A 26,788-nucleotide genomic window follows, 5' to 3' on the forward strand; every position below is an offset into this window, starting at 1 on the left:
AAGGGGCATGACTCAAGAGGGTGCTCTGAAGACAAATAAAGGGGCATGACTCATGAGGGGGCTCAGGCATAAATAGGGCCATAAGGGGGTGTGATGCCATATAAAGGGCATTTGGAGGAGTCTGATGTCATATAAAGGGAAAACAGGGGGAAAGGTACTCTCTTTTGTGGGGAGGAGGGATGAGGGAATCTGTGTAGAGGGCTATCCCCAATGTGCCCTGATGAGATTAGTCAGCGCAGGGACAGAGAGGGGGAGCGCGTTCAACACACTTCCCAGAATACCTGTTTGATAGTGATGTAAGCTGCTCGTGGTGGTCATCAGTAGACAGGGTTCCCTTGTGCACCAGGGACACCCTGTGGTCGCCCAGACGCGCGTTTTGCCGCAGGTTTTCTCAGTGGGTGGCCTGCTCAATTACCTGTTATTCTGAGAATGTAGAGGTATAGGTCATATATACTTAATCAGAACACTATCTTATACTTTTATACCTATTTATTTCAAATGTTACTTGCTTCAATTCACAGATACATAACAGTGTATTTAACCTGTACATACAGGACTATTACTTGAATTGGTGGTCATCAATGCTACTAGCAAAGAGGAAAAATTCCCCCTTTTCCTGATCTACACATATATATGTATATATTCTCTGATAATAATTTTCGCCACCTATCTGACGTTTGGTGTTATGACTATTGTGTCCAATTTACCATAACCAGGAATTAAGAGATTTTCTCTGATTACAGTCAGGCAATTTTTTATTTAGTAACTGGACCTACAACTGGCCAGATTCAATGTTTGTTTTTTGTTCTATGTTATGTATGTATAGATTTTTTTTCTGTTGATATTTCATCTCAAAAATTTTTTTTACTGGCATAGTATGAAAAGTTAATTTTTATACTAAAGAGGTAGGTTGAGTGCCCCACAAAAGAGAGTACTTCTTTACCCCTGTTTTCTCTGTACGTATTCAATAAAACTCTCTAGGGTGCACCTCCATGAATGAGAATATCATAGACATCTTTTCACAACATAATTGAATAAATATTGGAACATACTTACCTCCTAACTATATCTCTGAAGCGTTCATCACCAGTGCTTAGGATATCCCCACTTCCCTTTTCTTACGTAAAAAGTCATATAAAGGGAATTTGGAGGAGTCCGATGTCATATAAAGGGAATTTGGAGGAGGATGATGGCATTTAAAGAAGACATTTTACTGCAAAATAATAAATGAATATTTCTGTACACACGTGTAATGTCAAGCACATGACGTTTGTTTCAAGGAAACAGGTGTTTCATCTATGAATAAATCCGTGGATCTGATTGCATAAGTCCATTTTTCTGTCTTTATTAGAATGGACAGAAAATGGGCTGAAATCTAACACTAAGGGGTAAATTTACTGGAGGTGTGTTACAAGCCGCCGCACTGCGAATGCCGGGCGAGCGTTCGCTGAAACTCCTACCTCCTGTCCATTATTCTGGGGTCGATCCAGATTGGCTCCTGCATCTATGTCCTCCTGCTGTGAATGCTGCTCCGATGTCGGTGATAGCGTTTCACGTGTTTCCGGTTCTGGCATAGTATCCTGTACTCCAGGCGAGTATCCAGTCCTCCTGCCTGTCTTGTATACCTGCCGTTTGTGTCATCTGGGCAGCACGGTCCGCATACCATCTACCTGTCATTTACCAGGCAGCATGGTCCGCACTCCAGCATCCTCAGTACGCAAGCCAGCGTACTCGCGCTTGTGTCAACCCGGCGGCACAGGCCGCACTCCAGCATCAGCTGCTTGTGTCAATCCGGCGGCACAGGCCGCACTCCAGCGTCCTCAGTACGCAAGCCATCGTACTCGAACTTGTGTCAACCTGGCGGCATAGGTTGCTATTCAGCGTTCTCAGTACACAAACCACGTACTTCCAGCAGTCTTCAGTTACAACAGCCAGCCAAGGCACTTCCAGCCCTCAAGGCTGCTACATGGCCCAAAGGCCGCATCTCATTTTAAGGCCCACAGGCCACAGCCAGCCAAGTCATCTCGGCTTCTCCACGGCCGCATCCAGCCAAGACCAGTGATCGTGCTGAGCGAAAAAATTTGTGGGTCCCCGGGACCCCTTACTTTAAAAAATATGTGTCCTACTCCATGGTTTTTGGGTCCCATCACATATTAATGGGGGTGAGGGCAGGCAGCAGTTGGAACACTGCTGGGGCAGGTAGCAGTTTGGGTAGAGGGGTTTAAGGGCAAACAGCAGTTGGGATAGAACTGGGGGTAAAAGGTAGGAAGACGTTGGGATAGATCTGGGGGTAGAGGGGAGTAAGGGCATATATTTTTTAAATCGGCGAAAGTGGTGTATTAGGTGTTAGAAACTCCCCTCCTCACAATGGTACATACTGGCCCCACGCTCCTCACTGAGACTTCACTTACAGTACACATACAGCTATTGAGTGCAGGATGAGGAGAGGATATTAACTCTATCCTTTGCCACTTGCACCCACCCCAGCGGTCCTCCCCTCTTTAGCCCACATACGCAGTAAATTGAATCTGGCGTCTCAGTTCCAGTGGCCATTCTGCGCTACAATATGGGGCTGTGAGCAAACATCGGTGAGTTCGGGGTTACTGCGAGTGTCACATATGTATACACTTAATTGGTTAAACCTTAATTTCAGAGATTCTACGGCTTTAGTAATTCTCCACCAGTGAGATCTCAATTTTAATATAAAAAAGACCTTTGGGTGCTACTTTTGGAAGTTTACAGCACTAAATCCAACTCAAATGAGGTCACATTGAGGACCAGGACTCAAGAGGGCCATAGTGAGTTTGGCATGCACACAATGAGCTACTGTATAATAATCGTGGAGAGTGACAGCCTAGTGCACTGCACCCTGTAACCAGCACTCTCCCGTGCTGTGGCCCCTGTACAGGTGGAGTAATTCAGAGAAGTCACTCAGAGATGGTTGTCATGGTTTCTATAGGGATGGGGGGGGTGTGCGTTGCGAGTGTCTTTCTTGTGGCTGACACAGGCAGCAGGAGGTGGAGTATGTTACTGTACCCTGTATCCCGGGTCCGGGCACCATTATACTGAGGGCGGCATGCTGACAGGTGCGATGCTGACTGTAGACAGGAGTACTTTGCCGCCGCAATTGTCTCCCTCCTCTCCTCCTCCCCAGACAGCTGCGGTCAGGACAGGGAAGCACATGCTGCGGCTTCCGCCTCCCTGGATCTCATTCTCCTCCGGGCTACTCCTGCACAGAACCTCCTGGCTGCTGTAGTGTATAATGAGTGTCTAGCGGGCGGCGAGCTGGGAATGGGGCGGGCGTCCTTCTCATTGGACAAGGAGACGCTGCCGCCCACGCTGACTGGTTGGAGAGATGCTTGGGAAGTCACTGGCCTGCTGCTGCGGCGCGCTCGTAGTGCGTCCTTCGGGACCCACACATTTTAAAAAAGTGAGCTCCTCATTGCCTATAGCGCGTAAATACAAGCTATTGTGCGTATTTTGCGAACACTGCAAGACCATACCAGCCCTCAAGGCTGTTGCGGGACTAATACCATGTAGTCATATCTGAGGCTTAACAAGGTGTTGCCCACAGCAACTAATCAGATTCTAGTTATTATCTTCTAAACGGTGCTAGATAAATGATAAGTAGAATCCGAATGGTTGCTATGGGCAACATCTCTTCTAAAATCCTGCACTTTAGTAAATATTTCCTTAAAAATGTTGTAACTGTACTGTGGTTTTGGCCACAACCTGATTATGCCCACTGGACACGACCCGTCTGGGAATCTAAGGGCTCAATCCTATTAGCTATGAAGGGGGCAAGTTGCAGTTGCAATGCCGGCAGTGGCACCACAACACACGGCCCAAACTCCCCTCGGACCCCTAGATGCCACTGTAAAAATAGATCTGATAGGGATGTTCCAAACCCTCTCTGCTCACTATATCATGTAACTAATTTTTTTTATGGGATTACGGATTTAACAAAATTCTTAAATAGGGCTGAATCATTGCAATGTGTCTATTGTAAGTAGATGGGATGAAACCATCTATTAGGAAATATATGGGTGGGATAAGGGGCAGCAAAGAAAAAAGTAATGAGAGAAACAAATATAATAGCAGGACTGTTATATAACTCACGAATGATCAATTCCATGTAGAATTTATTTCCAAGGCTATTTTAGTCCATTGTTTTAGTGCCATGTCACCACACATGGTCATTTCAATTACTGAACAGGACAAGTACTGCCACTTGCTTTTATTTTGAATAAAGTTCCTGGAAGACTTGTTATTGCTGTTACAAGAGAATTGAGACAAAACCGTCCACGCCCCGTGTTGTGACTACGACTACTCATGGCCTTTGGCTGGTCTTTCTGCACTGGATTACTTGTACCCTCTCTGCATTACATCAATACTTGTTTGTCAGACATACACAATACAGCAAGTGCTAGCAAACAAGATATATATATATATAGATCAAAGAAACCATAACCTACCAAACCAGATATACTGGTCTTCCCCACCCAGACGGGTGGAAATGCTGAAAATCAGATCCTGCTCCCGGCCGCCAAGAAAGGCATACAAGTATCCTCCAGTGATAGTTAAACGTCTTGAAGGCGCTATAGGTACAAAAAATAGTTTAAATCAAAGAGAAAATATCTCTGAGAAAGCAGTTTTTTACTTTACGTCCATATAGAAATGGATTTTTTCTCCTCCCTTGAAGTGGGTGTGTCATAAAAGTCAATCCTTAGAGACTTCTCCTGTCGATGCTTGCAGGAGGACCCGGGATTGGTCAAATCGGTACTTCCCAGAACTTCCTTTGCAGTATATACTGTACATCGATGGATCCCCCAATATTTAAAGAAGAAAAGTATATGGGGCAGTATTTTTCAAACCAACAAGATTTATTCAATAAAAATTAAAGAAATAATAAAAACTTCAATGTACTCAAAAAAGGCAAGGAGCCTTGGAGCTATCAAGGTACGGTTCCACCTTCTGTGTTTTTTTGCACAATAACGAACTGTTGGAACAGTATGCAAAATCACTCATATATGTGTATTTTTAAGTTCATTGAAGTTTTTATTACTTATTTAATTTTTATTGAATAAGTACTTGAATCTGCTGGAATCTTAGGGGTATATTTGCTAAAGTGTGGGTTTTTAGAAGTGGAGATGTTGTCCATAGCAACCAATCAGATTCTAGCTATTATGTTCTAGAAGGTGCTAGATAAATGCTAAGTAGAATCTGATTGGTTGCAACATCTCCACTTCTAAAAACCCACACTTTAGTAAATATACCTCTAATACCCCTTTCAGATATCCTGAGATTCCCGGGTTTTTGCCTGCCTCGGACAAAATTCCCAGGTCTCTCGTATATGTCTGAAAGGCATCTACACGGGAGTACGTTCCCAGGTGGCCACCCCTGCAATTGACCAGGGTATTTCCTGGGACTTAAGTCCCGGGAAGACAACCCTGCTCTAGTCTGAATGGTGCAACCCTGGATTTTACTCCCGGGCTGCACCTAGCAGCTTCTGATTGGTCGGCTACGGCTGCCTGCTGCATGATGATGCAGAGAGAGAATTTTTGTGCTGTAGAGGAGTGTGTGTGCTGGCACGGGGTGCAGAGATACCAGTGGGCACTGTAGGTTGACCTGTACTATGTGTAACTATTGAAGCACAATCTGAGGGTGTTTGGGGTGACCTGCATTCCTCCTCTGCTGCACAGTTACCGGGTGTTATCGGTGAGACAGGGCTTATGGCTGGTGCAGAGTTATCGTAGGGTGTAGGGTGCCCAGTGCCCGTGGGCTGCACCGCGGAGTGAATCACGCTAAACACTGAAAAACCCTGCTTATGTCTGAAAGGGGCCGACCTGGGGATTTCCCGGGTCTTGGGTGTAGTGTGAAAAGGAGTCTCGACCAAATACCCGGGATTTTGCACAGGAGAAATTCCCGGGTCTGAGCAGGGAAATTCCCGCGTCGTATGTCGGTATATACATGGGTACGTCCCAGGGCAATCAACCCGGGAAATTCCCAGGTCTCAGTCAATTTTTTATATTACAACAATATAAGAAAATAAAGAGTATAGTCTCTAGAAAGATTTTTCCTATACAAAGACAAAATTTTCACATAAAAATGTTGAGCATAAAATAATACACCCTTAAATTAGTTTGCTCTCCAGTCATGTGGTCTAGGCACCGGAGGTTCATGTCATGTGCAGGTGCACCAAACAGCCAATGAAAAAATGTTCTTAAAACCCAGGTCGGATGCGTTCACACTAGAGGCGACCCGGGTCGAACTTGGGAAAAACCCTGGTACAGAGCAGAGTCGTGGATCCAAGACTTCAAAACTCATCCTTTCTATTCACACATAGCAAAAACCTGGGTTGATGCATGTTCACGGCCAAAAACCTGGGTGTTTGCTATACTGTATGTCTGAAAGGTGTATAAGTGAGAGTAGACTTGCAGTATGCTATACAACCACTAGATGGCTCTTCAGAACAGGTCCATGTAAACACAGTGGCAGAAATTCCCAGTCACAGCCAAAGATTTTCTTTAAAAAAACGTAATAGGACTTGGGGGCTCATGCAGAGCTGAATGCAAGTTGGTCGTCATTGCTCCCACATTGTGTGCACAGAAAATAATGTGTCTATTAGCCTGTATGCAGAGTGGTAAGCATCTCTGTGGCTGGACCTCCCCATAAGTTCTTCTTGTTTTATAGCATCTTAATTATCAATGTGCACATGCACTAGCCCTATCCTTGATGCAAAAGATCAATCTGAAGACAAGAGTAATTAGAGTGTGCAATTCCATTGGCGCACCCTCACTGAAATTAGCCTATGTGCAATCGTCCTCTTTCCACACAGTTCTGCCCCTTCAGCTGCAAATGTAGATGTGACTGAGCTACAGGTGACTCAGCATCATCCGTATTCGTGTGCGCTCGGCTCCCGAGTATGCACAGTGCGATGACCTGTAAGATACGTCCACAAAAAGGACTTGTGTTCAAGTCTGCGTCAGCCCCTGGATGTCTTGTATCACTGGGGAATGTTAGAGCGACAGACAAAATGTGAGCATTCTGTATTCACGGGGCAGATTTGGACGGAGATGTGGCCATGGCCTGTCTTTTGCTGCAGTAGCCTCTGTGTGCTAATGCCGCTACATCAACACACCCACGACACTCCCGTAAAACGCAACATCTCTGTACATCTTTTTAGCCACCCAATGAACCGACCAGGAACACTTCTAACATTTCTGCTACTGTGTGTCCAAATCCGTACGTACAAAATCGGGATGCATGCCTGGTGTGACTCAGACGCATGCGGATGTTTGCGTGAATATCGGTATAGCGTCCCACTATAGTGTGACTTTTTTATTCCCTTGTTCTAGAAATTGTGAGTTAATGAAAAGGCACTTATAGGGAATGTGTAATTACTAAGTTGAGGATATTGTATAGATCGGTCCAGTGGTAGCCCCAAAGTAGTATACCTGATGGGTTTCTCCACAGGGAAACGGTCAGTTACGCTACTTTGGTACTACCAATGTACCCATCTTTACTAGATCTTCAATTAATCATTTTCACGGAAAAGTTGTAGTTTACCCCTGAAATGATAGAATATGAAGAAGCTGAGAGTGATTCTGTAGTTACCCCAGAGAGCCCACTTCTGAGAAAACGAAACCTCACTTAGAAAGCTCATCGATAATTTGGCACCACTCAATTGAGGGACCGTACTCTGGCGAAGACTCAGGGGAATGTAAGTGTGGTGGTCAGGGAGCCAGATGATCATAAATCGTTTCCACATTTCACCATGAATTATGGTTTGTTGCAGTGTGTTACCAATCTGCAGGATAAGATTGTTGTACAACTTTGGGTGCTTCAACCTCATACATATGTGGCTCATAGGGCCTGATTCAGAGGTGGATGCAGACGTGTTTTTTGGAGGTCGCTCGTCTACGACTTTATGCAAATGCCGCTATAAAGTCCTTCCCTGATGTACACCTGTGCATATGAATGTGCAAGGACGGAGACGCCCACTTTCCGCGTCCGCAGACACTGTTGTACCAGTTGTTGTTGTATCAGTCGCACCATCAAAACTTACACCAGCCCTATGGCAGGCGCAGATTTCCTGTCTGAGTACGGCCTCCAAAGTGAACGACTGAGCGTCTGTGTATGCAAGCACCCTCCGTGACACGCCCACCACGCTCCCATAACACGCCCATAAGACGGACCGTCTCCGTGCATCTGTTTAGCCACTGCCCAGGATCGCCCAGCACTTTTCCAAGACAGTTTCTAATAATGTGCGTCTCAATCGCAGCAGCGCCTTGGTGTGTACACTCTGTGTAATACATGCACCCTAGGAGCTATTAGGGATTATAGCGCAGCAGCGCCTTGGTGTGTACACTCTGTGTAATACATGCACCGTAGGAGCTATTAGGGATTATAGCGCAGCAGCGCCTTGGTGTGTACACTCTGTGTAATACATGCACCGTAGGAGCTATTAGGGATTATAGCGCAGCAGCGCCTTGGTGTGTACACTCTGTGTAATACATGCACCGTAGGAGCTATTAGGGATTATAGCGCAGCAGCGCCTTGGTGTGTACACTCTGTGTAATACATGCACCCTAGGAGCTATTAGGGATTATAGCGCAGCAGCGCCTTGGTGTGTACACTCTGTGTAATACATGCTCCGTAGGAGCTATTAGGGATTATAGCGCAGCAGCACCTTGGTGTGTACACTCTGTGTAATACATGCACCCTAGGAGCTATTAGGGATTATAGCGCAGCAGCACCTTGGTGTGTACACTCTGTGTAATACATGCACCGTAGGAGCTATTAGGGATTATAGCGCAGCAGCGCCTTGGTGTGTACACTCTGTGTAATACATGCACCGTAGGAGCTATTAGGGATTATAGCGCAGCAGCGCCTTGGTGTGTACACTCTGTGTAATACATGCACCGTAGGAGCTATTAGGGATTATAGCGCAGCAGCGCCTTGGTGTGTGCACTCTGTGTAATACATGCACCGTAGGAGCTATTAGGGATTATAGCGCAGCAGCGCCTTGGTGTGTACACTCTGTGTAATACATGCACCCTAGGAGCTATTAGGGATTATAGCGCAGCAGCGCCTTGGTGTGTACACTCTGTGTAATACATGCACCCTAGGAGCTATTAGGGATTATAGCGCAGCAGCGCCTTGGTGTGTACACTCTGTGTAATACATGCACCGTAGGAGCTATTAGGGATTTTAGCGCAGTAGCAAAAGAATTGCTCAACTCCGCAAACATCTGCATTAAGTATGTAATGTAAGGCAAAGTACTGCCACTTACGCAATACTATGCTCACAGCCCAGACTGCTGTTTGCTGCATGCTCATGTCTTTCTAATACTATTATTTATACCATTATTTATACTAGAAAAACGTTTGATTGGTAGAGACCAAGAGGACATGTAAACCAGGTTGATTAAGCCTTTTAAATGATTTCCACTTCAAAACAACGGGCAGACTCGCTGGGACATCGCAGATGCCTGCAAGTTGTACATTTCCCCTAAGTCACAAAATAAGGAAATAAGGCCCTCATTCAGAGCCGTACGCTATGAGCAGAGCGCACGCTCTGAATGAGGGCCGCCCTCCATAATTATGGAGCGTCCTCCTGGACGCTCGTATAGCTGTGGGTCACCACCCACAGCCTATACGAGCGTGCAGTTTGATGGCCGCGATGGTCCTGACCATCGCGACCATCGCCACTGCGAGCCGGAGCCTGCGGTTGAGGTTTTCAACCGCAAGGCCCGGAGTGATTTTGGCTCTATCAGAGCCAAAATCACTCCCACTGACATCACTAGTGATGTCAGTGGGCCGGCTTCTGACGGTAGGCGTTCCCTTGGGAACGCCCCCGTCAGTGAGGCACACCCCCGGCACGCCCACCAAAGGGGGCGTGCTGTCAATCAACATCGACAGCACGCCCCCTTTGATCAGACACAACGAGCGAAGGAAAGTCCTTCGCTCGTCGCGTCTGGCGCATGCGCACGACGGAGCTCCCTCCGTCGTGCGCATGCTCAGTGCAGACCATCGACCCACTTGCGAGCGGACAGCCGCTCGCGAGTGGGTCTGAATCAGGCCCTAAGACAGGAAAACAATAAATATAATGAGTAAAAATCTATGTATAGTGCTGCCCTCGGGATAGACCTGTCCCCTGAATAGTGACTTCCTCTAAATAATACTGTCCCATTAAAGTGCGGTCTAGGGTTGTCCACTGTTCCAGGTGACAATTCAGGTCATCGCATGTGCAAATAAAAGTGCGCAAATTTTCACCAACGGCTAGTAAAATCATCGCCATCGGGTGAAATATGCCCGCTCTCAGTGTTACCAACATTAATAATAATTGTATTTATATAGCACTCTCCAATAGGACTCAAGGCGTTTATGAACATAGGGGCTAATTTAGCAGTGTAGGGAAGTGCACTGCTGAACGCAGAAACCCGATTAGAACGGGTCCTGCGTGCTCGCACGCAGAGCGGCAGAAGAATGTTATTGATTGACAGTCTGCTGCCGATTGTGAGCGGGGAGGGAGTGGCGACAGCCTCCATTTCCCAAAACGGAGGCGCGTCTCCGCCGTTGGGGGGGAGGGAAGAGGCCAGGACATACATGCCTACCCTCCCGGTTTTCGCGGGAGGCTCCCGATTTTTCGGGTAACCCCCCGCACCCCCGGAAGGGTAGGCATTTCTCCCGCATTCTGCCCACTTCCTAGTGAAGTGGGCAGAATGAGGAGAATACCCGCGGCGATCGCGGGTCTCCCGGTAGGGGGCGGGGCTTAAAATGTGATTCTACATGAATCACGTCATTTGGCCTTGCCCCCTATGCAAATTCTAGCAAATCGCGACAATTAAACCGTGAGGGGGCGGGGCTTAATGACGTGAATCGTCAGGCCCCGCCCCCCATTGCCTCCCTCCTGCTTCTCTTACCCGGGCTTCTCCCGGGAAGAGATCTTCAAAGGTAGGCAACTCTGGGCCAGGATCTCCGTCGGCAGACAGAGATTGCCTTGTCTCTTTTGGGCATCTGCGATGACCGGCTTGCATGATCCCATGGTCACTTAGCCGACCGAGGGACACGCAGCTGGGATCAGTAATGCATGCAGGAGGCGTGACGCCAACTTCTGCATTACCATGCTACAGCTAACTGCTAACAGGTTAGCAGCTGTGATAGCTCTTGCGCCCGCAGCCGAATCATCCCCATAATACAGTACAGAAACTATGGACATAATAAAAAGGTTTAGCTTTGCATGGACTACAGAGACCATGGAAATAATATAAAGGGTGTGGCAGCCATTTTGGGTCATCATTTACAAGGATTATTCATCCTACCCATGAAGGATACAGTAATTTGTGTTGAGTCATAAAAGAAATGACTCAAAAAAAGAGAATTTTCCTTAGTTGATGCACTCTTAATTACAGACAATTATTACATTAAATATTAATACAGCATAAAACTTAACTTTTAATTAATTAAACAAAAAAACACACAAAGACGTATACACTAAATCTGCTCGCAATTGTAGCATATAATGCTGCAGATCACTTACTCCCATTTGGAGCATTGAATGTAAAACTGGCTCAAGAAATAGTTAAAATTGGTCTATTACTACACCATTAAGTTGAGAATAATTAGCTAATCGCTAAATACACCATTTTCCATTGTATTAGTGTTAGACCATTGAACAAGAAACAGTAGAAAGTGAAATATATCAGTAGAAAAACCAATCTAATACATCACTTCTATATAGGATTTAGATAATAATCCAATTATTGGTGTGATTTATATATAGCAAGACTATTCACATCCTCATAATTTAACCACTGTCAGGAACTACGCAAAAAATGCAATCAGCAATATCCAATATTAAATTACATGGGAAACCAGGCAATTAATGATCTATGTTATTGCGTCCATATACATATATAGTATTGTTAATATATAACAACACTGTTTGTATCCTTGTAATTAACCCCTGTCAGAAGGTACACATATAATATATTCAGCATTATCCAATATTAAATCACATGGAAGAGAAAAGGCAATTAATAGCCTATATATATATATAGAACAGAGTGTGCTAGAAGCACCAGAAGAGGGTGACACCCCAGGCATGGGTTATGACAGGAGCAGGGTGCTAGAATGAACACTATACGCACTTGGCCCTGGTTACAGCTCCTCCCCTTCTCAGTATAGGCCCCAATCACTGACAGTCTGCTGCCGCTCTGCGTGTGGGTTTGCAGACCGGTACTGCACATGCGCAGTGCGGGCGGGTCTTACGCCAATGCAGACAGCTACAATCGGAGATGTGCACTAACTATTGGGTTAGCTTTATCTCTGAATTAGCCCCATAGTAAAATATACAGTTGATAACTGACAGTTCTATAGCAAGTCACATGATCAAACTATTAAGGTTATAAATCACATCCTACCTGCATTTCATCAATGCTATCTATCATTTAGCTTACACTACATAGTCAGTAGGCACATTAATAGCGTTCCCGCTAGGCTGTTTCAGTTGGGCGGCACGCCCTGCCTTAATTCTGAAGGGCAGAAAGCACCCTGCCCTCCAGCGCAGTGCCCCACTGAGACAGCCTGCGGGTTCTGTCTCCTCCCGCGGGACGCAGTGTCCCGCGGGTGGTCAAAACGGCGGCACTGCAGTCACCGCCGGGGAATGGATGCCGCAGCGCTTCAGGGCTGCCCGACATGTCCGTAAGTGACAGGCACGCCCCCAGGAATTACGAAAAGGCCACACACCCTTTTCAGCCTTGCGCGCGCAAAAGTGCCCTATCTCTAGGTCCGGCGCCCTGCATGCTGCTGGACATAGAGTGAACACTACATTAACAAATACAGCTGATAACTGACAGTTCTATCGCAATTCACATGATCAGACTATTGAGGTTATAAATCACAACCTACCTGCATTTCAACAATTCTATCATTTTTATATATTATTTAGGTTAAAATAAGCATACCTTACATTGTGTCATATCAGCACATACAGTTGATAACTAACAGCTCTCTACAATATGGTGACCTCTTTACTAAAGCTGAGTGACATCACAAAGGCTGTTTATGATGTAACAAGTCACATGGTCAGTATACTGAGGTGAAAAAGCACCTCCTGCATGCATTTTGCCATTGCTGTCTATCTATAATCTATTTATGAACTATCATTTATATTAAAATAACCTTAAACTACACAGTCAGTAGGCATATTAACAGATACAGCTAATAACTGACAGTTCTATAGTAATTCATATGATCAGTCTATTGAGGTTATCAATCACAACCTACTTGTATTTCAACAATGCTATCTATCAATCATTATTTTCATATAATATTTTGGTTAAAATAAGCATACCTTACATTGGGAGATGTCATATCAGCAGATACAGTTGATAACTGACAGTTCTCAACAAAATGGTAACCTTGCTACCAAAGCTGAGTGACATCACAAAGGCTGTTTATTATATAACAAGTCACATGGTCAGTATATTGAATGTGAAATATCACCTCCTGCATGCATTTTGCCATTGCTGTCTGTAATATATCATTATTATTAAAATAAGCTTACACAACACAGTCAGGGGTCTATTTACTAAGCTGTGTTAGGAGATAAAGTGAATGGTGATAAGGTACCAGCCAATCAGCTCCTAATTGCCACGTCACAGGCTGTGTTTGAAAAATGGCAGTTAGGAGCTGACTGGCTGGTACCTTATCACCATTCACTTTATCTCCTAACACAGCTTAGTAAATAGAACCCTCAGTAGGCATATTAACAGATACAGTTGAAAACTAACAGTTCTATAGCAAGTCACATTCAGCCTATTGACGTTATAAATCTGACCTGCATTTCAACAATATTATCTATCATTATTTTCAAATATTTAAGTAAAAATAAGCACACCTTACATTATGACAAGTCATATCAGGAGATACCGTTAATAACTAACAGTTCTCTACAAAATGGTGAACTTTCTACCAAAGCTGAGTGACATCACAAAGGCTGTTTATGATGTAACAAGTCACATGGTCACTACATTGAGGTGAAAAATCACCTCTGACATACATTTTGCCATTGCTATCTATCTATACTCTATCATTTATATTAAAATAAGCTTACACTACATAGTCAGTAAACATATTAACAAATACAGCTAATAACTGACAGTTCTATCGCAATTCACATGATCAGTCTATTGAGGTTATAAATCACAACCTACTTGTGTTTCACCAATGCTATCTATCAATAATTATTTTCATATAATATTTAGGTTAAAATAAGCATACTTACATTGTGACATGTCATATCAGCAGATACTGTTGATAACAGTTCTCAACAAAATGGTGACATTGCTACCAAAGCTGAATGACATCACAAAGGCTGTTTATGATGTAACAAGTCACATGGTCAGTATACTGAAGGTGGAAAATCACCTCCTGCATGCATTTTGCCATTGCTGTCTATCTATAATATATGTTTTATTAAAATAAGCTTATTTTTAACTTTTTCAGCCCCAGGCCCATGTGGCCTTTAATCCAGCCCTGAGAGCACTACATTAGTTATAATGTGTGAATAAGAACTATGTGGATGTAAGACGTACAAGGATAAATAGAACAATGAATGAACAGGATACCACTGCATAAATAATTCAGTGTGTTGCTCATTCTGCCCTTGACAGTACCACTTAAGGCAGCTATCTAGGACGCACTACATAGGTTACAGTGGGCAAGATGAGCAATTCACAGTGGTGTAACATGTGGTGGGGAATTAGAGAAAAGAAAAAGAACAGCTGAGGTGGAGTCCATGATGGGTCAGTAAGGAGAGACAGTAGGTGGCAGTATCAGCATCAGGCATTTAGAAATACATCTGAATTTAAACAGAAATTATAGTTGAAGTTAAATATGTTGTTGTACATCTGTGTGCATCTAGGCCAGGGGTGGGGAACCTTTATTCTGCCAAGGGCCATTTTGATATATATTACATTATATGCGGGCCCAGTACCGGTCACACCCCTCTGTGTGACATCACATGGGGCGGGGCCACAATAGCCGATTACAGCAATGCCCGGAGCATCCTGTAAGGGCAGCGATGTGACCATCTGAAGCATCATAAGGATAGATTCTGGCTGCAAGATGCTAGGGCTGGGCAGATCGATTCACTGCACTGAGTTGAGCCTCATGGCTCAACTCAGTGAAGTGTCTCAAGACACGGCTCTTTAGATAGAGCAAGCGACTCAGAGTGAGTCGCTGACAGCTCCGCCCCCTGCAGCCCAGCTCAAGCCTCTGCACTGACTCAGGTGAGTTAATGCACTGCCCTGAGCCATGGCAGTAGCTGCACGACTCAGTGAGTCGCTGACAGCTCCGCCCCCTACACTGCTGATCTGACACAGTGGAGAAGTATGATCAGGTCGGATCAGCAGTGTAGGGGGCGGAGCTGCTATTCACTAGCTACCACTGACAGAGAGGCTAGGGGAGGTGGGTGTCTCAACTCACCAAACACTGAGTGACTCGAATCATTCACTCATCTGAATGATTCGAGTCAGTGTGTTGAGACACTCACTCACTAGCCATCTCTACAAGGTGCCATTCTAGGCACCCTGCTAGCCAGATGAGGCTAGCAGAAAAAAGCTCAGAGGGCCAGACCAAATGATTCCCCGGGCCTGAGGTTCCCCATCCCTGATCTGGGCAATGGAAACACAGGGATTGTGTTCGCATTTTGATCAAAACATTCAAGCTTGAAGCACATCAAGGGACCTCAGTCTCTGCAAGTTCCTACACAACTAATTTATATGCCTAAATGTGCCTACACACATGGCGATATTTTACCCGATCTGGCCGATGCCGACGCATCTGAACGACAGATCGTGTAAAATATGCCCAAATCGTGAGTCCCCACTCACGATGCGCGTCCCCGCAGGTCGCACATCGCATCTTCAGATCTGCCATGCTGTAGGGCAGATCTGACAATCTCAAGTCACGATGCACTGGAGTAGTTTAGGAAGCACGATAGATCGTGTGTCACATTGGCAGCTTTTTCAGACCAAATCGTGCCCACGACTGCCGGGGAGAGTTCAGGGGCAAATCGTAGACATCGTGGGATTGTGAGCACATCGCTATGTGTGTAGGCACCATTACACACCATTAGATTGCAGCTCCATGCACTCACATAGCTTTCTAGGTTGCCTACACATGCTACATTCTGCCTTCGTAATTCAAAGATCTATTAACAAAAGCGATCTAATACTATTAGTATACCAATAATATAATGGGCCAGGGGCAGTACGTCTCTGCATGGTGATGTCAGGCTCGCTGTGCAGGATGCAGTCACTGTGTACACACACTGAATACAGTGCTGAGGAGGAGCACATTAACGATGACAGGAGCAGGGTCACCATGTGAGCAGTAGTAACATGGCCGCCACCGCCTCTCTGTAGGGTGACGCGCACACACACACACCCAGCAGCCAGTGCTGACGTTGCCGGTGTGTCCGGCCCAGGCCTCGCTCTGACACAGCCACGTCAGGTGCAGCCAATCCAGTAAGGCCGCAGCTCTCCAGACCGAGGCCTGACCCGCAGGAGGCGGCAGCTGAGCGCACTCTCCCCCGGCGGCCTGCTGTACCTGCCCGCAGCCAGTCATGTCTCCCCTCGGCCCCAAGCTCCTGCTGCCGGTGCTGCTGCTGCTACTGCAAGACCTGGGCCTGTCCTGGGGCCTCTACTTCCACATCGGGGAGACGGAGAAGCGCTGCTTTATAGAGGAGATCCCGGATGAGACCATGGTGATAGGTGAGAGGCCTGACGGGTACCGGGGGCTGACCGTACACACACCCGACGGGTCACCATAGCAAAAGCCATGTACCGGGTGCTGTTCTACACCTACCCATCGGGTCACCATAGCAACAGCTGTGTACCGGGGCCTGACTGTACACACAGCGGGCGGGTCACCCTAGCAACTGTGCACCTACTGTAATCAGTGACCTACTGTAATCAGTATAGAACAGGAACATCTACAAAAGATAGACTTTAGTAAATCATGGTAGAAGTCGTGAACAATGGGCCTGATACACAACGGAATGCAATAGCGATTGCGCATGCAGTTCAACTGCGATAGTATGCTAATTCATTCTGTTCGCTATGCCGTCGCAGCACTACATAAGGACGCCCACCTTACTTTACACACATCTGTAATACTTAGCAAGACTGCGAAACCATCGATACAATCGAGTACCATCGCAGCTTCACGCACACTTGCACAAGCCCTGACCTTACTAGAAATTGCTAACTTCCACACATGCTATCAGGCCGCGTAGGGCATCTCAGTGGTTAATTTATGCACGCCACTGCAAAGGCATTGAAACACACTGGCATGCCTGCATTTGGCTGACACCCACAAACGGCCCTGCCTGTCAATCACTCTGCGATGGGTCTGCGTAGTCCCGATCGCAGTGGCTAGTTCGTGCACTGCGGTGCATGTGCAGTATGCAACAATCGGCCAATTGCATGCGTATTAGCAACTGCGATCCTCGCTGAATCATGCCCAGAGTTGGCAGAAGTATACGTTTTATGACATATGCATAGAAGACTGGGCTGGTGCATGCGTGCACTGATGATGAAGGCTAATAAACCAAGGTTATGGGGCAGTCCAGCTGCCGACATGCAAACAATTGTGCATATAGACGAATATACTCATTCATTTAGGGCCCCATTTAACAAGGAGACATAACCCTATTATCACTCGCTAAAGGGGTTATGTCCTACTTTTAGTATTTCCCAAACAGATAAGCTTGCTGGCAAAGGGGACCCAGCAACAGCCTTTCCGGCTTTAGCGAAGCCTTCCAGGCATTGCCGAGTCCCCGCTGATAATGTAATGCACATTCGTAGACTGGCCGTCACACATGTCACAACAGCCTGTTGGTAGCAATAGGATGCAAGCAACAGAGCAGAGGATGCCGTCAATGAGGGGAAGTCACTGGACCTTGCCGGAGAGGTAAGTAATGTTAAATACCAGTGGTATATTTATTAGTACCACTGCAATACTAAACTAAATGTGCCACGTGTAATAAGCATAGTTGTTAAATGGGCCCTTAGTTTTGTGCACGAAATTAAGGAAAAATTCAGCCATTTTGATTTCAACTCTGCATAAGTACTAGTGAGTAGATATTCATTAAGATGTAATATGTTACATATGAAGGTTAAGTGCCATATCCAATTAGCCCCGAACACTCTTCGGGCGCTAAATGATCCCCGCGATCCACGAAAAACGGGTATTTTTCACCGATTATCCCCGTTTTTTGCAGATATTTTTTTTCTCCCTATACTATTAATTCGGCTAAATAATAGGATAGTTTGCCCGCTGACACATAGGAGCCACGATAAGCTCGCAGACCTATGTGTTCTCGCCCTTTTTTGGGCGAAATAACGGCACTTATCGTGGATTATTTTTTGGGACACATCAGGTCCTGAAAAAAAACCCTGATAAGTGCCGTTGTCAGGCCGACTTCGGGGCTAATTGGCTAGCCCCGGGCGAGCCAATTAGGTGCAGTAATTTATCGCAGCTAATTGGATATGGCCCTAAGCCTGTCTCATCTCTCCAGGTTATTTTCACTTCATGAAACCTGTTGGTGCTGACAGTACTGACAAACACTTAACTTTATTCCCTTATATCACCTCCTTGTTTTCAATTTAGGAAACTACAAGACTCAGCTCTGGGATAAACAGGCTGAGACCTTTCTGCCATCTACGCCAGGTCTCGGCATGCATGTGGAGGTGAAAGACCCAGAGGGAAAGGTGAATTGTGACCACTGTTTATGTGCTTTTTATGCAAGTTATACTGTATGACAACCATGTTTTCTCAGTGTAGATTTGGGTTTAGTGGCTGAGAGATTAGCTGCATTAGCTCCGTGTGGTTTGCGCCACACATTGTAAGTATTGTGAAGTAGTCACTTGAAAATTAACGACACCGAAAGTTTGTTAAATAAAATGGTTTATCCAGTCTAGTGTGTACTCCTACCATTTATTTGTTTCCAGCTAGAATTTGGTCTAGCTTGTTGAATATTGTCTTGCTCTGATATGGAAGGGTGTTAGGGCAGACCACATAGACATTAAAGCTGGCTATGCACCCATAGATTTGGTCATTCGCATTCTCTGGAGAAAATGCTTTATAAACATTCTTGACCAAATTGACCAACCGTTGCACCACCTGCGGCTCTGTTCAGACAGTGCAATGGTGCAATCTGATTGGCTAATGACTTTCACCAACTGACCCAGTCCTAGTGATGCGTATTGCTCAGTTCTACATGATTGCTCTCTGATCAGCTGTATCTGTAATTTGGCCACCCAGTTTCATTGTTGATTGATTGGATGGACCCACTGGACTTGCACTAATTTAACTGAGAAAAATTAAACAAAATGGCACTGGTAACACTGTTTTATACATGGAAAGGGGGAAATATCAGCAATCACACACTGTTATAGGGACAACATATTCTTTTTTTATTTTGGGGCATTTTTTTTTTTTTTTTTTTACAATAACAAATGTTAATATATTTTTTTTTACTGTAAGAAAACACAACTATCTGTATATTTGCTACACAAAGTTTTTATATGTAATTGACGTTTTGTACTATTGAATATTTAAAAGGTTTAAATCTTTTGCATCCATCAGATCATCCTCTCCAGGCAGTATGGGTCAGAGGGGCGATTTACCTTTACATCTCACACCCCAGGGGAACACCAGATCTGTCTCCACTCCAACTCTACGAGAATGTCTCTCTTTGCCGGAGGCAAGCTGGTAAGAGGACTCGCACCATGCAATTATTGCTCTCTTACCACATTTCTAAACTGTAAAGCTGGGTTCACACTATACGATATATCGTTGGCAGTTGGTCGGAACAGCCATCATATAGTGTGTACCAAGAAAAGCACTCCATTTATCGTACAGTGAATTTGGTGGTAGCATCTTCCCATCTGCACATCAGATGTGACGATGCCACGGACGATTCAGTATAGTTTACATTAGACACGTAACGATATATCAACCTATCATACAGCGGATCATACAGTGTGTACGGCCATGCGACATATCGTTCCACCACGCTGCAGGGCCACCTGGTCGTCCAGCTGTCTACCTAGCTTAAGTCTTGCGCTATTTCTGATTTATATCCTAGAACATCTGCCTTTTCCTATCAACCCTCTCTTTGGGGTTAATGGCCACTTCATGTGATATTTTCATTGTGCTTCCAGAAGACTCATTCTTTCATAGTAGACAAGGATTGGTAAACAGTAGGACAATTAATCTGACAGGAATATGTAAGCATTTTAAGCAGAGGTTTGTAGCAGGAAGATGACAGCAGGTGGGTAGACCTGATGGGTTTCTTAATGCTGTGACCTGACCCTCTATCTCTCCCTCAGAGAGTTCACTTGGACATCCAGATCGGAGAACACACCAACAATTATCCGGAGATTGCAGCAAAGGACAAACTGACAGAACTACAGCTCCGCGTTAGACAACTCCTGGATCAAGTAGAGCAAATTCAAAAAGAGCAAAACTATCAGAGGGTAAGATGAGGAGAGGCTTGTGTGCTGGGGAGGGGGGTATTTCCATGATGGATGGTTCTCTGATACAGCGGAGTAACCTTATGGGCTTAGGGCCTGATTCAGATTTGGGAATAGAGAGAGATATCTCTCTCAACTGATCATCTTGGTGAAACCATGCTGCACTGCAGGTGGGGCAGATATAAAATGTGCAGAGAGATTTAGATTTGGGAGGAGTTCTACATGACATCTAAATTGTAGAGTAATAATAAAGCTGTGCAGTATTTGTGGGCTACTTGCAAAATCAGCCAGTATTTACCCTACATGTATGTATTTACACCCCTTGCATTGCAATATGGTTTGTTCAGGTTCACAGTTGAGCGAGATATCTCACTCTGGGCCTGATTCAGTCCCGGTCGCAAGCGCTCGCAACCGGGTCGATGGTGGCCCAGAGCGCATGCGCACGACGGAGCCGGCTCCGTCGTGCGCATGCGCGAGATCCGGATAGCGACGGGCAATCCGTCGCTCCGGGTCTCGTACCAACGGGGGCGTGCTGTCGATGTTGAGTGACAGCACGCCCCCTTTGGTGGGCGGGCCGGGGGAGTGGCTGCCCAAACGGAGGCGTTCCCATGTGAACGCCTCCGTTTGGGGCGGCCTCACTGACATCACGAGTGATGTCAGTGGGAGAGATTTCGGCTCTGTTAGAGCCGAAATCTCTCTGGGGCTTGCGACAACGAGACCCTACCACAAGGGTCTCGTCGCAAGCCCGATGGTCTTGAGCGTCGCGACCATCTTCCTGGCCGCTCGCTATAGCTGTGGGTGGTCACCCACAGCTATGCCATCGGCCAGAAGGCCGTTCTAAAACAAAAAAAAAAAAAATAGCCCGGCCCTGATTCAGAGCCAGCACTCTGTCAGAGCGTCCGGCTCTGAGTCAGGGCCTCTATTCCCAACTCTGAATCAGGCCCTTAGTACAGTGGCTGTATTTAAACCATTTATGACTGTCCTGTACCTCACAATGTGCTGCTATGTCTTTCTGGCTGTCCAGGACACCTGTAAAGAGGAGAGGCCAGGGACCATCCAAATTTACTGTCTGTTAAATGGAGTGCTGTGTGCTTTCACATTTGTAATAAGAAACCATAGAGAAATACAGTTCTTCCAATTCAAGCTTAGCAGACATTGTTAGATGCATAGGAGACCTGATAGAACTTTGTATACCGGGTCTTAATAGTAACCTATGTTAGAGATTGCATTGTACTGTCGTCTCCAGTGATTTCTGTAGGTTTCTCCTGTATTAGAAAAACAATAGTAGTTATTGGACCTACAGATGTGTTCTCAATTCACTTAGCTTTTTTGTGCCATATGGCATGACTTAGACGACCAGTCGTGTGGTGATTTCTGTACTTTAAGGCCCTCATTCAGAGCCGTACGCTATTTGTGGTCGCTCGTTTAAAAACAAGGGGTGGCTATTCAAATGATCCGTACGCACATTGCAGTCTGTTCACACCTCTAAGTCTGAACGAGCGAGCAAAACATACGCTCGTTTATTTGTTATAAACGCCCCCTGGCCGCTCGCATCCTACGTCATGTCCGCTATTTATTAGATTAATCGAGTACATCGACCAGCGTATGAACTGCTCGCTATTCTTGTGGTTGGTGTTTGCTACCACAAATTTGCGAGCAGTTCTGGCTATAAAATAACCCAGTGACGTGGTCAATGACGCTGCTGTTTTAAATATGCACACCCATAAAACGCCCGTTTTGACCTTTAAGCACGCCTGCGTTCGGATCTCCACTCCCCATTTTCAAGCACCTTCCCCTGTTACCACCCACATACGCCTCATTCTGTCACTCAAAATAGCAGGCACTCGCTATATTGCGTACCAACGATTTTCGGCCGCACTGACTGGTTCGCGCATGCGTACTAAAAAGCGTACGCATGCGCAGATGTGCAAACATCGCTCGGAACGAGCGTACTGCCGCTAACGAGCGGCTCTGAATGAGGGCCTAAGTCCTTTTTCCAAAATCTTATTCACATAGTAGCCGCACGCAAAGTCGCCTATTGCGCCAGTCACACTAGATTGATACTTTTGTTGCAAAGGGTTTGGTATAAAGTTGCATATAAAGCATAACAATACGTGGCTTGGTCGCTGTATCACATCCCTATCTTCTGCCTTTAGTATGAAGATTAGTGACTAAGTCGCAAGCAGAATTGCATAACATATGGCAGTCTGTGTACCCTTGCTTTGCATTTTACTTTTATCGCATTAGCATTGTGACTAAGATACATATTTTGTGAAAGTGTCTCTGACGTGATGCTTGGTGCGGCTAAGTTGCAAAGTCTATGACGTGGCAAATGGGGCTGTTTGGCTTGATTGGAGCGAAGGTGTATTATATGCGGACACATCTGTAGCATCATAAATACAGCACACCTACCATGTATTCCTTTATCTAAGAGAAATAGGGGATTGCTCTGAACTGTTGCATTAAATGTGTAAGTAACCATGAGATTAATTCAGGAAACAAAATCTCATTTTTCATTATCTAGTATACACAGGATAAAGATACTTATTGCAATATGGTACCAAAACAAGCCATATTCTATTCAGATATATCTATATCTCTACCTATACTAATCTTGGTTCAGTAGATTGAGAGGTAAGAGGTCATTTCTACTTGGCATAACCAGTGCAGAATGACCATTTAGATGCAAACCACTGATGTCATAAAGGGATGAAGTGACCTAATGCTGCTACTATATGCTGATGTAGAGACTGAACCCACTTCATCGCCATCACTTCTATTATTGCTCCGTGCATCTGAGGCTGGAGAAGCCAGGGGTCATATTTTACCCCATTACTCTCTTTATGTGACTGTTTGATTTTTTAATGTAAGAAATAAACAAACTATAATTTAAACTAAAAATGAAAGTATGTTTATGTATTGCAAGATATAGGAGATGTGATCCTATTCATCTTTTACATTTTCATTCTTTAATCATGCTGTGTTTTCCCTCCCCAGTACCGGGAAGAGAGATTCCGACTAACGAGCGAGAGCACTAATCAGCGCGTCCTTTGGTGGTCCATTACTCAGACTCTCATCCTTATCCTCACTGGCATCTGGCAAATGAGACACCTTAAGAGCTTCTTCGAGGCCAAGAAATTAGTGTGAAATGTCTACCTCGGTCCCCATTGGTATACTGTATTCCTCACACAAAGAGAAACAAATTGTCTTTCAATTCTCATCCCCACCCTCCCCCACACCCCTGGCTCGCCCACCTCCGTATACGTACCTTATTCATATGCCTACATAAGATGTAAGCAGAACAAAGATCTGTGGGCTGAAACCCATCATTACTCAGGGCCCACCTCCTGTTCTCTACGTTTCTCATGTATGGGACAATCCTTTCCTGCTGGCAGACACAGAGAGGTGGGGAGATTAGGTGTAATTGGGGTTTATATACTGGTGATGTATAATATATGATCTGCCCTCAATGTAAAGAGCAAGTGCAGCAGTAAGATAGCTTGGCTCCAACTATCTGGATTTAATGTGCTAAACTACATGGACGTCCTCTCCCATTGACTCCAGCCAATGATCGCTCTGGAGTAAAGGAGGAAAACCCTGTACAGACTTTACATACAGCTTTCTTTGACAACTGTTTCTATATGTTTCATATTCTCATTGAAAAGGCATAGAGAATTTTTGATAGGTAGCAAGAGTGCACATAATACCCAGCAATGCCCACTACCTTGTTTTTTTAATTATTCACTTTATGCATACACACACAGTTTAGCAATGGCCAGAACAGATAGTATAGGAATAGGCAATAAGCATCTCCCAGCTGTAGTGGAATTACATGTACCTACTTTTTCTTGCAGAGCATACAGTGATTTGTATCTTGTCTGCTTTTAGGGGTTACATGTCTTATACTTACTGATCTGATACTTGCTGGCAGCCTGTAATAGTTCAAATTCAATATATGTAATAACTGCATATAAGAATGGATTATTTGCAATGAAGACCTGTAAACTGTAGCTTGTTCTTATTTACTGCGTCCCCTCTCTAGGACTTACTTAATAAGATAAACACATGCTGCAACACACAACAACCAATCAGGTGATAGCTTTTATTAGATAATGCTGGATTGCTAAAAGCTAAGACTTCATTGGTCGCAGCACTTTTTATTAAATAAGCCCACTAGTCTGCTATCCTCATGTTGTCTTCTATGTCCTTAGTCCTGATTGTTGAATGTGTTTTAAGTTGATAGCTGGAGTACCTCAGACCCCACAAAACTGCCTACAGTTGAACATTTTCGATATTGGGCAGTGCAACTGGTACGGAATTCTGTCTATAAATTCACTGTCTGAAATCCTGTATATATGAGTGGTAGATTAAATTAAAACAATCCTGTCCTCCTCCCTATCTCTGCTGTTCTCAGGACAAAGCTGTTCCACAGTCAGCCAGCCCAAGGTCCAACAGGAGTAGCAATTTGCCAGAGAGATTACTAGTGACTATTTATCCGGTGTAGCATGGTTTTGGCAGGGGATAAGAGCTTACTGTTTCTGGGGGGAGATGAACATCTGGAAGGGCTGTTGTGGTATTACCACTAATTTCCATTACCCACAGTCATGCATTGCTGAACACTAATGGTTTCAAGGTTTTTTTTTTTGTTTTTTTTTTACAAATATTTTAAAAAATTTACATTAATGCTTTTTCCCTGTATTTTTCTGCCACGACAGACTCCCAAGATGATGATTCTAATATATTTTATTTTGTATGTTTGGGATTTTAAAAAATAATGTTTCAATTCTGTGAGTATTTTGAATTGTAATAAAAGGAATTTTATTTCCATGTCTATGGTAGTATAATGATCAGCGTTCATGCAGGGTGAGAGGTCATTACCCAGATGCCTGTGAAGTGCGCGGGAGGGTTTGTGACCAGATAACTGTAAAATGTGCGCGAGCATGCAGTATGTGGTTAGTGTGGTATGTATTGTCGACCGTTATCAGGTGAGAATGTCAAACTGTTGACTTGCAGTGATTATGTTGAAGTTTATCGTGTCTACATGAATGATATGTTGACATGATGAACTGTTGACAAAACCGTCCCTGGTGGTCTACTGGAGTCTTACCTCCTGGCGGAGGCGGCTCCAGTCTTGTCTGCTGAATCCCAGCGGTCACATGAGCAGTTCCTGCGCAGTCGTCTGAGAAGTGGAGTTCCGATATTTGTCCCTTATCCCTAACCCCAGAGTGCCTAACCCGGGGAAGTAGTTGGCATCCCGATGGTCAGGATGCCGTCAGTCAGAACCCTGTCGGCATTCTGAATCCCGACCGATGACATCCCCACGGCGAGTATTAGGGTTAGGCTGCGGGAAAGGCGGGGTTAGGATTACTTACCAAATTCTTATGCAATGCCGCTGTTGGCATCCTGACCACTGCGATCCCGTACCCCGGAGCCGGCTGGTGGTAAGTACAATAATCTTCAGGCAGGGCTGCTCCCTTCAGGCTATGGCGCTCCAGGCAGCGGCCCTGCTAGTCTGTGCCTTCAGCCGCCACTGCCTACCAACATATAGAAACCAGAGAGAAGGGAACTGTAATTAAAGGACGCACTTTCAAAAAGAATACTGTTGTTAAATCCATTGGGGTAATTTCACATGAGAGGTTATTAAAACTGTTTTAAGCACTGTGGGATGATTTTGGGATGACTGCACTGCAGGTCAGCTCTGGGCTCCCCCTCCAAAAAAAAATTCACCTTGGAAATATGAAAGTGATAAAAAATGTGAGAAGGCCGTGGCATTGGATAGGACAAGGTGCAGAAGGGGCATCACAAGATTTTAATATCTGCAAACACCAGGACGAAGTGTCCTGGATCTGTCCAGCAGTGAGTACGAAGCTAAAGAAAATCACCAGTCACATATCTACTCTGAGCTGGAGGATCTACACAAGGTGAGGGCAGGAGAATGCAGAAAAAAGCTCAAGATGGTCAGGAACTCACTGATGGCCATACAGTGTAATCACTCGCTCCTTGTGTAATGTCACATTCAAGAGGATTAGAGAACACAGAAGGCTCTTGGCTTTAGTGCCATTAACCAGGCTCCTAAATCAAGTACCTGTGCAACACAAAAGCCTGGTCAGAATAAATATCAAAGGACAGTCATCATGGTTGCCAGCAGCTAATTATAATAAGATCTCTGCAATGGCTAGTTCATGTCTCCACCTTCCACTGTGTCTTCTTCCATCTCTCCTACACCATCAATGGCTG

The 26,788-nt window shown here is 45.1% G+C and overlaps 2 protein-coding genes across 2 annotated transcripts in view; one reads left to right on the forward strand and one right to left on the reverse strand.

The window, feature by feature from the left end:
• OGDH (oxoglutarate dehydrogenase) overlaps window positions 1–16,681 on the reverse strand; it is a 116,559-nt gene extending 99,878 nt beyond the window's left edge. Inside the window, exon 1 of the mRNA XM_088443338.1 lies at window positions 16,620–16,681. The gene's annotated coding sequence lies outside the window, so the exon portion shown is untranslated. The remainder of the gene's footprint in view (window positions 1–16,619) is intronic.
• Window positions 16,365–25,382, forward strand: TMED4 (transmembrane p24 trafficking protein 4). Its single transcript, XM_088443340.1, has 5 exons — window positions 16,365–16,783; window positions 18,684–18,784; window positions 19,662–19,787; window positions 20,408–20,554; window positions 23,549–25,382. The coding sequence occupies exons 1-5, from the start codon at window positions 16,636–16,638 to the stop codon at window positions 23,696–23,698; spliced, it is 672 nt and encodes a 223-aa protein (XP_088299466.1). The 5' UTR covers window positions 16,365–16,635; the 3' UTR covers window positions 23,699–25,382.
• Window positions 25,383–26,788: the final 1,406 nt, after the last annotated feature.

The sequence above is a fragment of the Taudactylus pleione genome, unplaced genomic scaffold, assembly GCF_031769625.1.
Source record: "Taudactylus pleione unplaced genomic scaffold, aTauple2 ptg000329l, whole genome shotgun sequence".
Taxonomy (NCBI): Eukaryota; Metazoa; Chordata; class Amphibia; order Anura; family Myobatrachidae; genus Taudactylus; species Taudactylus pleione.

Coding starts and splice junctions, on each gene's coding strand:
- TMED4 (XM_088443340.1), top strand. CDS start 16,636: ATGTCTCCCCTCGGCCCCAAGCTCCTGCTGCCGGTGCTGCTGCTGCTA. Junction 19,788..20,407: donor TCTTTGCCGGAGGCAAGCTG/GTAAGAGGACTC, acceptor TCTCTCCCTCAG/AGAGTTCACTTGGACATCCA. Junction 20,555..23,548: donor AAGAGCAAAACTATCAGAGG/GTAAGATGAGGA, acceptor TTCCCTCCCCAG/TACCGGGAAGAGAGATTCCG.